The sequence below is a fragment of the Seriola lalandi genome, unplaced genomic scaffold (assembly GCF_002814215.2).
Source record: "Seriola lalandi dorsalis isolate HSWRI2012SDOR001 ecotype SW California unplaced genomic scaffold, Sedor1 jcf7180002050280, whole genome shotgun sequence".
NCBI lineage: Eukaryota > Metazoa > Chordata > Actinopteri > Carangiformes > Carangidae > Seriola > Seriola lalandi.
This window is the reverse complement of record NW_019520833.1, coordinates 508,668-522,422: the sequence shown is the minus strand read 5'-3', so window position 1 is coordinate 522,422 and position 13,755 is coordinate 508,668. Positions and strand designations below refer to the sequence as shown.

General features: G+C 40.9%; 2 protein-coding genes across 3 annotated transcripts; both read right to left on the bottom strand.

Annotated features, from left to right (window-relative positions):
- Positions 1–468: 468 nt before the first annotated feature.
- On the bottom strand, positions 469–4,176 carry comtb (catechol-O-methyltransferase b). Of its 2 annotated transcripts, XM_023399019.2 has the most exons (6): positions 3,995–4,176; positions 2,754–2,925; positions 1,408–1,525; positions 1,110–1,303; positions 890–1,021; positions 469–809 (listed from the first exon to the last, which is right to left on the bottom strand). In XM_023399019.2, coding segments are annotated over exons 1-6 (798 nt in total). In that variant the 5' UTR covers positions 3,997–4,176; the 3' UTR covers positions 469–629. The 2 variants fall into 2 exon arrangements, with proteins under 2 accessions (XP_023254787.1, XP_087028042.1); XM_087171916.1 differs by lacking the exon at positions 3,995–4,176.
- Positions 4,177–4,264: 88 nt separating this feature from the next.
- LOC111649263 (SRSF protein kinase 3-like) lies at positions 4,265–13,444 on the bottom strand. Its single transcript, XM_023399018.2, has 15 exons — positions 13,313–13,444; positions 11,812–12,106; positions 11,626–11,734; positions 11,439–11,526; positions 11,057–11,144; positions 10,689–10,795; positions 10,373–10,538; positions 10,212–10,237; positions 10,041–10,097; positions 8,504–8,870; positions 8,277–8,374; positions 6,385–6,492; positions 6,044–6,113; positions 5,858–5,950; positions 4,265–5,558 (listed from the first exon to the last, which is right to left on the bottom strand). The coding sequence occupies exons 2-15, from the start codon at positions 12,032–12,034 to the stop codon at positions 5,374–5,376; spliced, it is 1,785 nt and encodes a 594-aa protein (XP_023254786.1). The 5' UTR covers positions 12,035–12,106; positions 13,313–13,444; the 3' UTR covers positions 4,265–5,373.
- Between the last annotated feature and the right edge of the window lie 311 nt (positions 13,445–13,755).

The following is a 13,755-nucleotide window of genomic DNA, read 5'->3' as shown; positions in this document are numbered from 1 at the left end:
TTTTTTTTTTTTTTTTTTTCATACGGCTGAACCAAATGCAGAGCCCCTCCCCTCCCCTCCCCTCCCCTCTCCATCCTGGTATGATGGAACTCTGTCACTTTGAGAGATTAGATGAGCAGCGATTTGATTCATACTCTCACACACACTAAACATGCCACACACACTCACTCTACTCTTCCACACACACACACACACCTGTCAACGCTGGCACAATGGTGGAGAATATCAGAGCAGAAAATAGGTTTGTGCACCACAGAGTGCTGCCGGATTAGATTTATTATTGATTTCAGTTGATGCTCAGGGAAAAGAAGCCCCCCGGATCAGTTTGCAGCTCATCATCTGTCAATTAGGAGCTCAAATACAGAATCACTACCACCACCTACTGTACCACTGTATATAGACATCTCAAAGAGTGCATCAACTTCCATCTTTTGGCTGTATGAAAAATAAAGCACACAACACAAATGGTTTGTTTTCCCCTCACGTTTCCTTTTTATTTCAAGTTAACACTCTCTATGACATGTTAGAAAGATTTAACTCCTGATTTTAAGTCTGCTCAGTGAACCAAAGACAACAGAGGTCTGAGGTTTATTACTATCTGTGTAAAACATGACTCTGTTTGTTAAAAACTACCCTTTGAAGACAGACTTCTCCAAGCCGTCCTCCACTTTGGTGTACTCCAGGTGAGATTTGAAGTACCGGCTCTCGTATCGCGGGCTGCTGCGGATGTACTCCAGGTAGTCAGGGGTTCCAGGGCAGATGACGTTGTCGGCCAGCAGGACACTGCCTTTCCTGAGCAGGCCACACTCCTGATTATAAAAGCAAAGTGAGTGTCAGGGCAGAACAATCAAGAGTTTGATCAGTACAAAGTAAGCACAACACAACTTGCCTCCATCAATTTTGTGTCAGGGAGGTAGCGATCCTTCCAGTGATCCAGGAAAACCAGGTCAAATGTTGTAATCCCAAACTGCTCCTTCATCTTGGGGATCCAGTCACCAGATGCACCTTCGACTAACTGGACCTTGAAAGAAGAAGGACACCATCTTCTGACATGAACACACACTGTAAATCATTGTTTTTCAGTTTACTGCGGAGACATCAGGCTTTACCTTTTCCTCTAGTCCTGCCCACGCAATGACCTGACGGGCAATTGCAGCAAAGTCTGGGTTAAATTCAAGAGTGATGAGTTTGGCATGAGGGGGAAGCAGGCGGGCGATCCGCACCGTGGAGTAGCCACAGTAGGTTCCCAGCTCCAACACAGCGGCTGGGTTTATCTCAGACACCACAGAGTCAAGAATGCAGCCTGCGGCAAAACAGAACAAGCAGACACTAAAACACACAGCTGGGTCATGTAAGGTAATGAGTTCACACATGAAAGGAAATAGACGTAGAATGACAAATCAATACCCTTCTCATCCCCCACATTCATGGCCCACTCCTTGTGTCTGCAGAAGTCATCGATGGCTTTGACCACGCTGCGAGGGTCTCCTCTAGTGGCGTTCTTCTGTACTGCATTCAGGAGCCGCTGAGGAGAGGGTGAAGAAACAGTGCCGTTTTACAACATTATAATCAATGTCACCGATCATTTATCGTTAATAATTCAATCATTACTGCTGGATAATGTTTGGGTTGCCTATGGGGCAGTTACAGAGGGGGATTTAGGGTCTGATCATCTTCTCATCATAAATTACTATAATATCTAAAGTCTCTGTCTTTACTGAGAAGAAGAATGCTTGAACCTTTCCTTCAATATCCCTTTAAGATTTACAGTCACATCAAACATGTTTTCCACAATTTTTGACCACATCACATTATTTTTTTGTATTTTTGTTTGCTCTGTCACACCACCGAAGGTATAAAACAATCAATTAGTTTGATTGTTAAAGAAAAATCTAAAGGTTTTTTCATGTTTTCCATCCGTTAATTCTGGTTTGACCTTTGCCTCCATGCATAACATGACGCTGCTAACTCACATTAATAGAATACAAGATTTAACCTGAGTGTTCATGAGAATAAATTGTTTTTTGCCCATCAATATGTTAAAGCTTCCGGTTTGTTAGGAAAATCACAGGTGTAACTAATTAGATTAACAGTTACTGTATCCCAGTGAGCCAGCATGTACAATAGTAGAACAGTGGGGTACTTAGATAATAATTATTAATCTTGTTAGTTACACATGTGAAAGGTTTATTGTTGCATGTTAAATCTAGTCCTGACCTGCACCTGACTTGTTACAGTTTAGGAATTCTTACATCACTGTGTGAAAATGCTATTAAAGCTTAACAATGTCTTCACTGTGGAGCAACATCATGATTTCAGACAGGCCAGATTTAATATTTAATTTTCTTTCTCAGTTAAAGTACAGTTTTTACTTGGTCACATATTATTTTACACAGTCACGTTTGGATAAACCTGAAATATCTCATCAACTATTGGACGGATTGTCATGAATCTTATTCTCTTATCCATGGTCCCCAGAGGAGGAAGCTCTCTAACTTTGGTGACACCCTGACTTCTTCCCACTCTCAGGGTGAGTTGTAATCACTATGGTGATCCCTCAACTCTTCATATGGTGCCATCATCAGGCCAAAATTAAAATTTTTAAAATACTTTGGTTGACATTTAACCTTTGTGTATGTGGCCTCTTCTTTTTTATTTGCGAAGCATTATTTTCTGTCACACAGTCATTAGTCATTAGTGTGTTTGGGCTGCTCTTGTGAGAGGTGCGTTTTTTTTTTATAGTGAAGGCGCACCTGAGGACGAGTTGACTGGGTCAGTGTGTCCAGCATCCGCTCCACAATGACATCATGCCAAATCAGCGCCAGTCCTCCATGATACTGCACAGCAGTGGGGATCACCCATCTGTACAAGGCATACAGAAGAGCTGCTCCACTGATGCAACTGTAAATAAGTGTCAGCCACATCCTACAACCAAGACAGAGCACAAGCATCAGTTCAGCATGGTGATATGGTGCTGTGTTATGAAGAAAGGCTGTGATAAATGAAGCACAGGCAAAGTGCAATAACAACACATTTGCATGAGATAAATGAAAGCTCTCATATCGCCTCTCACTCTACCTCTCCCTTTGTGTCAGGCTAATGAGATGGGTGTTTACTATGCAGTGTACAATACTGATACTGCTCCTGTTTTCATTATCAGCTGCTGCTGCTGCTGCTGCCAGGTCCCCGCGTACATCCACTCACGTCTTAAAGTGATGCTATCACTGTAGGATATCATTTAATATCAACGGCAATAAACACTGGTAAACACACTGCACGGTGCTTTGCTTGCAGCTTTCCCACTCTCAGATGCAATTAATCTGTTTAGACTTCTCAAGCACACACGAAGTGGGGAGAACAGAGAAGAAAAGGAGGAGAAAAGCACAGCCAGAGTCCATCTGTGGGAAAGCAGAGAAGAGAATCGCTGGAAACGACTCTACCTTGCACTATTAATGCAACTGTGAAAGACCAGTGGTGGTTGAGGTAATTGCTTTTGATTTGGAGTTTGAGTTGCATGGCAACTGGTTGGGGGTTAAGAGCTGTGTCACAAAAGGCAGAACACTGGGACTTTAACCTTTACTTTGGCTTACTCCAGACATACAGCAAGACATTCAGAAACTAAAATACAGAATGTCTTGGCATGGCTCGATAAACACTTTGATCAGTGTTTAGAGACACAATTGCGTAGTACAAAGTTAGATGGCATGCATACAACCCACATCATGAAAAGGTTATGAGAAAACTGTGAAAATGGCATGACTGAGGAGTATTGAAGTAATGCCAGTTTGGCAGTATATCTAATCTTTGTTCGCCCACAATTTCCCCCAGTGCTATGAGTGCACGCACTCATCAGTCCAAAACAGCAATTATACTCAGACTGATCCGCCTCCCTTGAGCAACACAGGAACAAACACTTGTTAGGCATAAAAATAAAAACCACCCCATGCATCCTTAAAAGGTCTCTCATTAAAATCTAATAGACAATAAGACTTACATGTGCGGGCAGGCACCGCTCCCTGTCCTCTTCTCAACTCCTCTAGCTGCTAGAAGAAAATCTGTGAGTTTTCTATCACCCGGACATATGCTTGCCTTTACACGAGACTAACTCCTCCCTCCTCTTCCTTCCAACCCCCTCTCAGAGCCCTGCTGAATGTGGGCATGCAAGGAATGCACAACACACCAGATCTTAACAGTCAACACATTACACATACACACATTCACTCACTCACTCAGGGATTGCAAAAAAGGAGGGAGTAATTCCTGATGCCATTTAATGATTTATTAGGGTTAACTTTCAGTGCTGCTGCAACCAGCGATAATCATGTCTGGATGTTTAACCTGATACTTTAGTGAATAATTTCAAAATTATATCTCATTTCCATTTTGATTACATTTTCACCTAAAATGAGGTTCCTGTCAGAGTGCAGTTTGTTCTTCATAAACCAACATATAAAGTGCGTTTTTCTGAGGTGAGTCATCAAGGTAATCTTTCAAGTTGACATTTCGGACACTGAGTTCTCTTTGAATAAATCCATTTCATGCTACCTTTTCCATGTATTTAAATAAACATTTCTTCAAAGGGATCTTGATTTACAGAGGCTTCAGAAAGTATTCAGACCCTTTCACTGTTTGCACATTCATTGTGTTGTAGATTTAATATCACATTGATAAGATTGCCATTTTGCCCGTCAATTCATACTCAATAATCCACATTGTGAAAGTGAGAAAATTTCAAGAATTTATTAAAAACCAAAAACTGACACCTCTCATTTCTCATCACCTCCTGCTTGCTTTCATTTTTCTTGAGATGGGTCTAGAACTGGAACTGGAGTCCACTTGACAATTCACAACTATATAAATTGAATTGAGTGGTCATAGTTTAGAAAGGCACAGAACAAGTCCAAGGTACTCTGTGTTAGTGAGTGAAGATCGATGGGCAAAATTGCCAATTTTATCCATTTACAATTAAATCTACAACACAGTAAAGTGCAAAAAGTGAACGGGCCTGAATCATTTCTGAGGTCACTATACCTGTCTCATAATAACTCCTGAATAATAACAATGTTATGTCAGCATAATGAAACTCAAGAACTCCATCATCATGTTAAAAGGCACTTTTGCAGTAAGACAAAACTTCTCTTTGGTCATTGCTGTGCCTGAATTAGATGTGATGGCCATTTAAAGACCGAACATCCAAACTGTGAAAAGGCTCTTAGTCAGGCTAATAAATATTTATGAAAGCTGTGCTCATGATGCCAGCACCAGACTACTCCCACAGCTGACCCAAGTCCTATGTCACATGCAATATGTCTGAGTCTGCTCCTGAACAGAGAGCTATTCCACTGGGCTCTGAACGATATAGGGCCAGGCTGTCTAGGAGGCAACCCAAGGGTGTTTCAGACACTGGGCAGCCGTGGCTCTTTTCTCCGGCAGCAACTCCAACATGGTCAAGAGGAAAGAGCTGAACTGGGCGGCTTCCTCCTGCTGCCACTCGTACTTATCTTGTAGGATTTCAAACAAGCTCCATGGCTCGAGCTTCGAGATGTGTCGCAGTTGTCCTGGACAAGGTAAAAAGTAGACTGATACAACACCTTTGTCTTCTTTTTGCAAATAAATTGTTAATATAAAGTTTGTAATTTATCTCAAACACCATCTACCACAAAGTGTGAGGGCTCCACCATAATATGAAGAGCATCAGGAAACTAAACTCTAAATCATTTTTTAACATTTATACAATATAATATAAAATGCTCCAACTATATTCTGAGTATTGGAAAATATATTGCAAATATCAGATGCAGGAAATTTCATAATATGAAGCGCATAATGTTATTTTGAACAATTGCGTACACTTTACCTTTACGGTTGAAGTATTGTTGGGAATTTCTCCCTGAGAGGGCAAACTGGGATGGGAGGGGTCCCAGCAGCTCAATGATGTGGGCAATGTGATCTGAAGAGACACAGAAAGAAAGATGAAAGATGCTGTATTATGAGCACATTTAGTTTAATCAAGGACAAAAGGGATGCAGTGACCAAAACAAACCTTCCTCTCGGGAGAAGCTGGCTCCTGATTGGGGGTCGAACAGATAGTCCCCAGTGGCAAGCTCAAAAGCCTAAAGAGCACACAAAGAAACAAAGATGCTGATGTCAAATCTAAGGTCACAGTGACCTTTGACCATCAAAATTCTAATCAATTCATCCTTGAATCCAAGTGAAGAAAGAAATTCCCTCAAGGCGTTCCTGAGATATAGCCTTCATGACAATGGGACAGACAGACGGACAAACAACCCGAAAACATTTTTATATCGTCTGCAGGTACAGAGGCATAATATGAGATGGAGAACAATTAAAGAAAAAACACATCTGTACAGATGTTTGTCTCACCATGCAGGCGGTGCTCCAGATGTCAGCTGGTGTGTCATACTCAGCACCGATCAGGACCTCCACAGAGCGGTACTGTAACGTCTGGATGTCTTCAGTGAAGTGTTTGTGCTAACAACAGGAGAAATGAGATTTTAATGTTTTAAAAAATTAACTGCAACTTATTCAACTTAATACATGGAATTACAGACTTTTTACTCCTAATTACAGGACGTGCATATCTTAGCCAAGATTCTGTTATATATATTATGTCAATAATTATCATATGTGGTTGTAAAATGTTAATTATGTCTGTAATGACAAATTACAAAACAAATTAAAACATATTTCTAACAACCATGCTAACAGCTATTTGAGACTGTACTTGAAGAAATGTGGTGCATTAAGCTAAATGCTAATATGCTGACATGTGAGGAAGAAAATACACATCCTGTAATGTAAACTGGCTGGCACCTAGAAATAACCCTATAACCCCACTGATTCGACTCCTTGATCCTGGATCAAGGAGATACTACTTACCTTAAACAAGTACCCTTCCCTGTTTATTATCAACCACCGTCTGTCTCCCTCTTCCCTCTTACATCACCAACGCTTCATTGTCTTAATAACATCTTACCTGTGCATATGTTGATTCAGTCTAGGGGCCCTGTCTGCCCTATCCATACATATGCTCATCCAGCCCAAGACCCCCTCCTACCCCCTGATAACTTGAACCAAGGTGCTACACTACAAGACCTCTGATAAATATTACCTTTTGTTATAACTTCCTTTCCTGTCTGACCAAATGTCTGTAACCCCAGGTATATGCAAATACAGTTGTCCATCCTTTGTCTTTCACTGTATAACTGTCCCCCTGCCCTACACTCGGGGTCAGTCTACTGCCTCAGACCCGCTCTGTGTCAGTTGGCTCACCGTATCCTGGGGTACCATTAAACTTACTTCTCTACAGCAATCTTCAAACTAAGGACTTGAGTGAATTTTCTTCAACACATGCTAACAGTAACAATTCTAATGTGGTGATGATAAGAAGCTATACTGTTAATCATAGTCAGCATGCTTGTTTAGTATGTTAGCATGTAAACATAATTAGCACAAAACACAAGTAGTACAGCTGAGACTGAGGTGTTGGATCTTAAGCCAGAGTCCTGGACAAGTGAAACTTTGATGTGAAGGTGGGGTCAGGTGAAAAGCAAGAGGATCACCAAAGTGGTTACAATTCATCCTGAGGGGGACATTGATGTGTGTCAAAGTGCATGGCAATCCATCCGATAGTTGTCAGATATTTCAGTCTCTGGACCAAAGTGGTGGACATTAGCATCCATAGAGCCATGCTGCTAGCTTGGCTAAGGGTGTTTTTAAAAAAAAAAATAACCCCATTGTCTCTTTTCCTGACTGAAATGAGAAACATAACAACAACGACCCAGTGCTGTTTCACTGGGTTGCACTGAAATGCACAAGATAATAGTGTACGTCTCTCTCAAGCTACGTTTCAAATCAGCCCACACAGTTTCATCTTACTGGAAACATATGGCAGCTGTGTTTTTCACTGGAGGGCATGGTAAATATGGCTGTCATACTGTGCTCCACAGAAAGCACCTGTCACACTGTGTTCTGTAAAAATAATGGGCTGGCAGTGTTTTATAAACTAGACATGTGGCCATTTATAAAACAGTTTGCAGTTTGTTTCATCGATCTGACAACTGAGGTGTAAAAGCAGATTTCTTTGCTTGACACTTTTTTCAAAACACCTCCAAGAAATTTCATCAAATCTTCACTAGATCTGGTTCATAATACATTTTGACCTAAAAAATGAATGAATTATGGAGGATTATGAAGCCATGGAGGAGATATGGGATTACTGGGTGGATGAAACTATTTCATTTTAACCAACTCACCACCCAGCAGGCATTGCCAAGGTCAGCAATCTTGATGAGGATTTTATCAGCATTCTGTGGTTTCAGTAGGTCCAAAATTACATCTGAGTCATTGATACCTGAAATACAATGAAGCATTTGACACCTAAGAGGATCATTCTACTGCAGAATAAACTTCATACATCATAGTCACAGACACCATAGTTTAGCGGGGGAAAGAAAAACAAGACAAATGTTATGAGACTAACCAGAGGGAGATGATGATGAAGGTGGAGGCGGCTCATTGTCTGCAGTCTGATGTAATAACACTGATCTAGAGCCAGAGACAGGAGCATCTGTGTTGAGGTATGGCCATGAGCAGACGGAGTCTCTGTGACTGTGTGGAGCTGAGTCCAGTCCGTCCTCCAACAGCAGAGTCTGCCTCCTTAACGTGAGGTTAGGACCTGTGAGTTTAGAGTGACCGGTGGAGCTATGGGTGCTAGAGGGAGGAGTGACATCAGAAAACGACACATGAGGTTTGTCTCTTTGTTTGTGGTCAGCCGTGTTCTCCTGTCCGCGTCGACTCCTGTCTCTCCTCGTCAGTCGGTTAATTGAGCTCCTGGAGACCTTGCTGGACTGCAGGAAGCAGTCAGTTGTGGGGAAAAAATCAGAAACAGATAATGGAATGAAAAAATGAATCTAAAAAAATGTTCAGTGAATCATCACAACAACTTCATGCCTGTTTTGAAAGTGCAGCAAATCATGCAAATTAAAGCTACTTTGAGTTTGGCTTGAATATTTCTGCGGTGGTAGTATCTAAAAAAGACACTGTGGCAGACAGCAGTGCATGCGCATTCATCATATTCATATACTGAACACACATATATATGTTTAAGAAGCATGTACTCTATGACCTTTCATCGGCTTCTTTTACAAGATATCTTACATAGAGCTACAGAAGGAAATCATGACGTGTTTGAGCCATTGATTCACTCACTAAATTGTCATTGTTTTTTTTCCCTACACAGGTGTTTTCTATTCATATGGTCTGTAGTTACTATAAGCCTACAGAGTTTTGCATGAATTCCATGTATTAATATCTTCACAATGAAATTTGAATCTGTTCCTCTACATGTTGTAAAGCAGTAGGATGAAAACAAGTGGCTAAGTTGAAACTACAGTGGACGTTGTTAGAAGGAATCAAAATCTGAGCTTGTGTCCCGTCTGACGCACCCTGTTCCACCCACTTGAGCTACAGGAGCCTGTTGTTGACATAATAATGATGCCAGAGAAAGCAAGTTTGAGCGGAAATTCAACAAAAGCATGAGTAATGAGAAAATATGGAAACATGCCAAATATGGTCAGAGGCCATTCCATTATTTCAATATATCTCTGGACTCCAATAGTGATACTTATAGATACTTGTCTATTAGTGAATACAGGAGCTGTCCAATAAATATATGTAAGCACTCCTTGTTTCCGCTCTTTATTTGTCTTGACTCTAATGAACCAGACAAGTTGCTTCATGTAAATACAGTATATTAGGTTAATGTTGTGAAATGTACAGTATTGTTTGGGGATTTCAGCTGTCTCTTTGATGTCATAGTGTGATAGGGTAAAAAAAAAGTACGGCAAAATTACGGTATTGGTCGGCTACTGTGATGTCCCCCAGGGGTAGTTGTTAAATGACTAATGCCCCGCCTTTTCACTTCCCGACATGTCCTCTGGTGTGTTCCAGGCTTCAGATGTAATCAAGACGCAATTAAGAAGTTAATGTGCAAAAACCCAACACAACATCAATCTTACCCACTCCCCAAGAGTATGGAAAACTCCAGTCAGCTTCCCCAAAAAGTTGGACCAACTCTTGAGAAGTCATAGCAGGAAGGCACAGATCACAATGTGGTTTTAAAAGAAATAATAATGTCATAATAAAAGAATTAAATAATAAAGGAAAGAGCATATTTTCAGGTTACGAACCTGCTTTTCTCTGGAGCCTCCGTTTACTGGCAGAAAGTAAAAACATCATTAAAGGAAAAGAAGCACATAGTGTTAAAAATACAGAAATAAAATTCAACCTAGACATATTGTACAGAGGATCAGTATAGCATTTTTTTGATTACTAACAAAGCATCCCTAACCTGAGGAGCTGGTGATAGCAGAGGACAGGGGCAGCTGCCACAGCTTGGTGTTGGCCGCCAGTTTCTGAATATAAACCTCGTCCACTCTCAGCAGGATGTTTTCTGGCTTGATGTCTGTGTGGATAATCTTGCATTTAGTGTGCAAGTAATCTAAACCCTGCAGAACCTGTGATAAAGAATGAAAATTGAGTCACTGTCATTGCACCTCATGTCAATGAGCAGCAAAAATAGAAGATAATCTGTTCACAAAAAGAGCTCAGTCAGTGGTGAAAGACAGGGAGGCTGATTGAAGATGGAATAAAAGGTTGCACAGTACCTGTCTGAGGATGCTCTTAACGCAGGGCAGGGGGAGGCCAGTGTAGTTAGATTTGATGATCCACCGCAGCAGCTGGTGGCCAAGCACCTCGAGAACCATGCACACATCTGGAGAGCAATTAAGGGCCTTGTTTCAAACCAAACATTAAGTATTCAGAGCCTCTCAGGTATTTGGAGAAATCTAAAAACCCACTGAGATGATCCAAATATTTTAAGTTCCACCATTTTGGTAGGTCTGTCTGTGTCTATGCAGGCACACTTGTGAACAGAAGGATTTAAAAACAACTTGATAGAAAAGTCATCCCTGCACCAAAAGGTAAAACATAGGGACATCATGTCGTTTAACAATTTCCTCTCTGTAAAGGATACGCTCTCCATTTGCTCCGGAGATCCTGAAGTCATCGATGAGGTGCACGATTGTCTCTCGTTTAGGATCTTTGGAGTCGCTGTCCCTTACCTGATGATCAGATATCACACATAAAGATGCTAAAGACATTTGCAGTGTGATCAAATGACACCATGACTTAGCATTTAATGAATATAATATAAGCCACAGTCAGAGATGCAGGTTGTGTCATATTGGTCTTTACATTAAATTGCTTTTATATGACCATTATTATTTTTCTTTGTGTTGACTAGACATCCACACGCATAAACAACACTGTAGATAGGTCCACTACAATGTGTATTGTAACAGTACGCTATAATGTCTTCTTATTATTAAGTAGAAAAGCTGTGTGGTCACACTGACACATTTCAGAAGTTTGATCTCATCCAGTGCCGTCTCTGTGAATGTTTGAGCACTCTTCACCACCTTCAGAGCCACAAAACGCCTTTTCCTGCATGCAAACAATTATGGTAGTTAGCTACTACTATGTTTATGATATATTATGTTATTATGTTATTATGAAAAGTCAAAAGGCCAAATCTGTACTTACTCCATATCCCAGCACAGCCACACAGTAGAGAAGTGGCCCCATCCCAACTTTTTGACCACTTGGTAACGGTCAACAAAAATCTCTCCAATCTCAACAAGGTAATAACCACCTGCAACAAAATGTGCCACCTGCATCAAAGAAAAGATCTCAGACAGCATGTTGGTGTTTGGCATCGGTGCCGCCTACCTATGCCATAGTCTGCAGGATTTTCCTGTTGCTCCTCATAGGTTCCCACAGGCTCAGGTGAATGAGCCTGTATCTTTACTGCAGGGGGGGGTTTGTTGGGCTTGAGGGAAGGTTTAGGACTCCCTGCTGTGCCTGGGGAGGGGTCAAGATTGGGTTTGACGGGTGAAGTAGAAGAGCTGGTTGAAAGGAGGGCTGATATAGCAGCAGCATATGATGACGACATGTTTAACCGGAGCCTGCTGAGTTTGGGCACAGCTCAGATGGGCCCAGGTGACAGCAGCACTCAGGGAGAAAGCTGCAACAAAAATGTATTTGGACACTTAAAAATGGAAGGAAGTCTTTACGCCCACATGTCTGAAACAAGAGTTCTTTCTGGCTGTTTGTCTCTAGCTGCTAGCTTGTGCTGATTGCAGTGGGTTGTTTGCAATGACATTTCAAAGGGGCCAGTGAATGTGTATGTTTATTTTTAGCTGGATGAATGGCATGTCAACGTAAATAGCTTCTGACACTAACCCAGCTGCAACTGAACTCATCCTGAAACCACACAAACTGTCATAGTGTGGGCACTACAGTTGTAAACATGAACGGCTGGCATTTCAAATTAATTCATCATTTCATCATTTCAAGGGATATATGGCTAGATATCCTTTATGTCTGTATGTCTGGCAATTATTTTGTTAAGGCAGTAAAACTATTAGAAATTACAGTCTTTCCAGACATCTCTGTCTGTACTCAGTAAGTGGTAAGGTAGGCTTACTTTTGTGTGGTTGTACACTTTATATAATTAAACTGGCAAGATGTACTGATGTCTACAAGAGATCAAGTGATCGGACATTAAATAAAAAAGGACAGGTACTTCAAAATAAAATTCCAGCCGTACATAGGTCTTTGTTCGCTAGATAAAACCTGAGAGTTTGCACAACAAGCTGTTAGCTTATTAGTTTGAATTATTTTAGTTTAACAGGCTAATGCTCATGTTGTCTGTTTTTGATTTATGCCAATTTTTTCTGGATATTTAAAATTGAGTTAAGTAACATTGTATAACGTAAACAATATTTTTGGAACAAAAGTGTTGACTTTTAACGGACAACATTGCATGGATTAGTCCTTTGGAGGGGAAAAAAGTCCTTGTTCCCTCCATAGCTCCTTCAATGTAGCTTTGGATTTACTACTGACAGCTGTTTAGACAGCGTGTTTGTATACTGTTTATGACACAGCTCTACTGCTAGCTAAACTTTGTTCTGCAGTGTCTTTTAACAATTATATTTCTTGTTTTAAAAATGTATTTTTCATACTCCGTGTAATTGACTTGTATCTCGTTTTACTCTCGCAGTCACACCGAGTCATACGTGCTATTATTTTGATGGGTTTTGCCGGAAGTCTCGTTTGGACTAATGCAGGACAAAAAAAGTTCGCTACCTGTTGCTGGTCTTAACATGACACGAGTACTAAAATACAATGAGCCTCATTTGCACGTGATAAACACTCATCAACTACTTACCCCTTTGAGTGATATATCCCGTTTTAATATTTGTAACGTGCAAAAAAAGTCATGGCACGAGGATTAGAGCCCCCTGCTGCGCTCCTCTGCTCCGTGTGTGTGTGTGTGTGTGAGACAGTCAGGTCCAGGAATAGCAGGCTGCGGCTGCTGCTGCTGCTGCTTCTGCACGGTATGTTTCTGACAACATTTTTCACCATGTGGCGACCAGTTCTATTTCCAGAGGTGGCGAGGAGGTGTTTTTCTTATCTATTTATCTATTTACTTTATCCTTGATTTTCCTAATCCAATTACTGCATTTAGAAGCAATGCACAGTCTGCACTTACCAAGAAAAATACGTACAAACATAATAGCATGTAATATAACTACTGTAAATTTCACTCAACGTATTGTAATAGTGCAGAAACACTACAGGTTACTATGGCAATGCTACAGATTTAAAAAA

Excerpts from the sequence above, each read along its gene's own strand:
- LOC111649263 (XM_023399018.2), bottom strand. The coding sequence starts at position 12,034 with ATGTCGTCATCATATGCTGCTGCTATATCAGCCCTCCTTTCAACCAGC. Across the intron at positions 8,375-8,503 it reads TTCATCATCATCTCCCTCTG|GTATCAATGACTCAGATGTA; the intron begins GTTAGTCTCATA and ends ATTGTATTTCAG. Across the intron at positions 5,951-6,043 it reads CAGCTTCTCCCGAGAGGAAG|ATCACATTGCCCACATCATT; the intron begins GTTTGTTTTGGT and ends GTGTCTCTTCAG.
- comtb (XM_023399019.2), bottom strand. Across the intron at positions 1,304-1,407 it reads GAATGTGGGGGATGAGAAGG|GCTGCATTCTTGACTCTGTG; the intron begins GTATTGATTTGT and ends GTTTTGCCGCAG. Across the intron at positions 1,022-1,109 it reads GGGCAGGACTAGAGGAAAAG|GTCCAGTTAGTCGAAGGTGC; the intron begins GTAAAGCCTGAT and ends TCTTCTTTCAAG.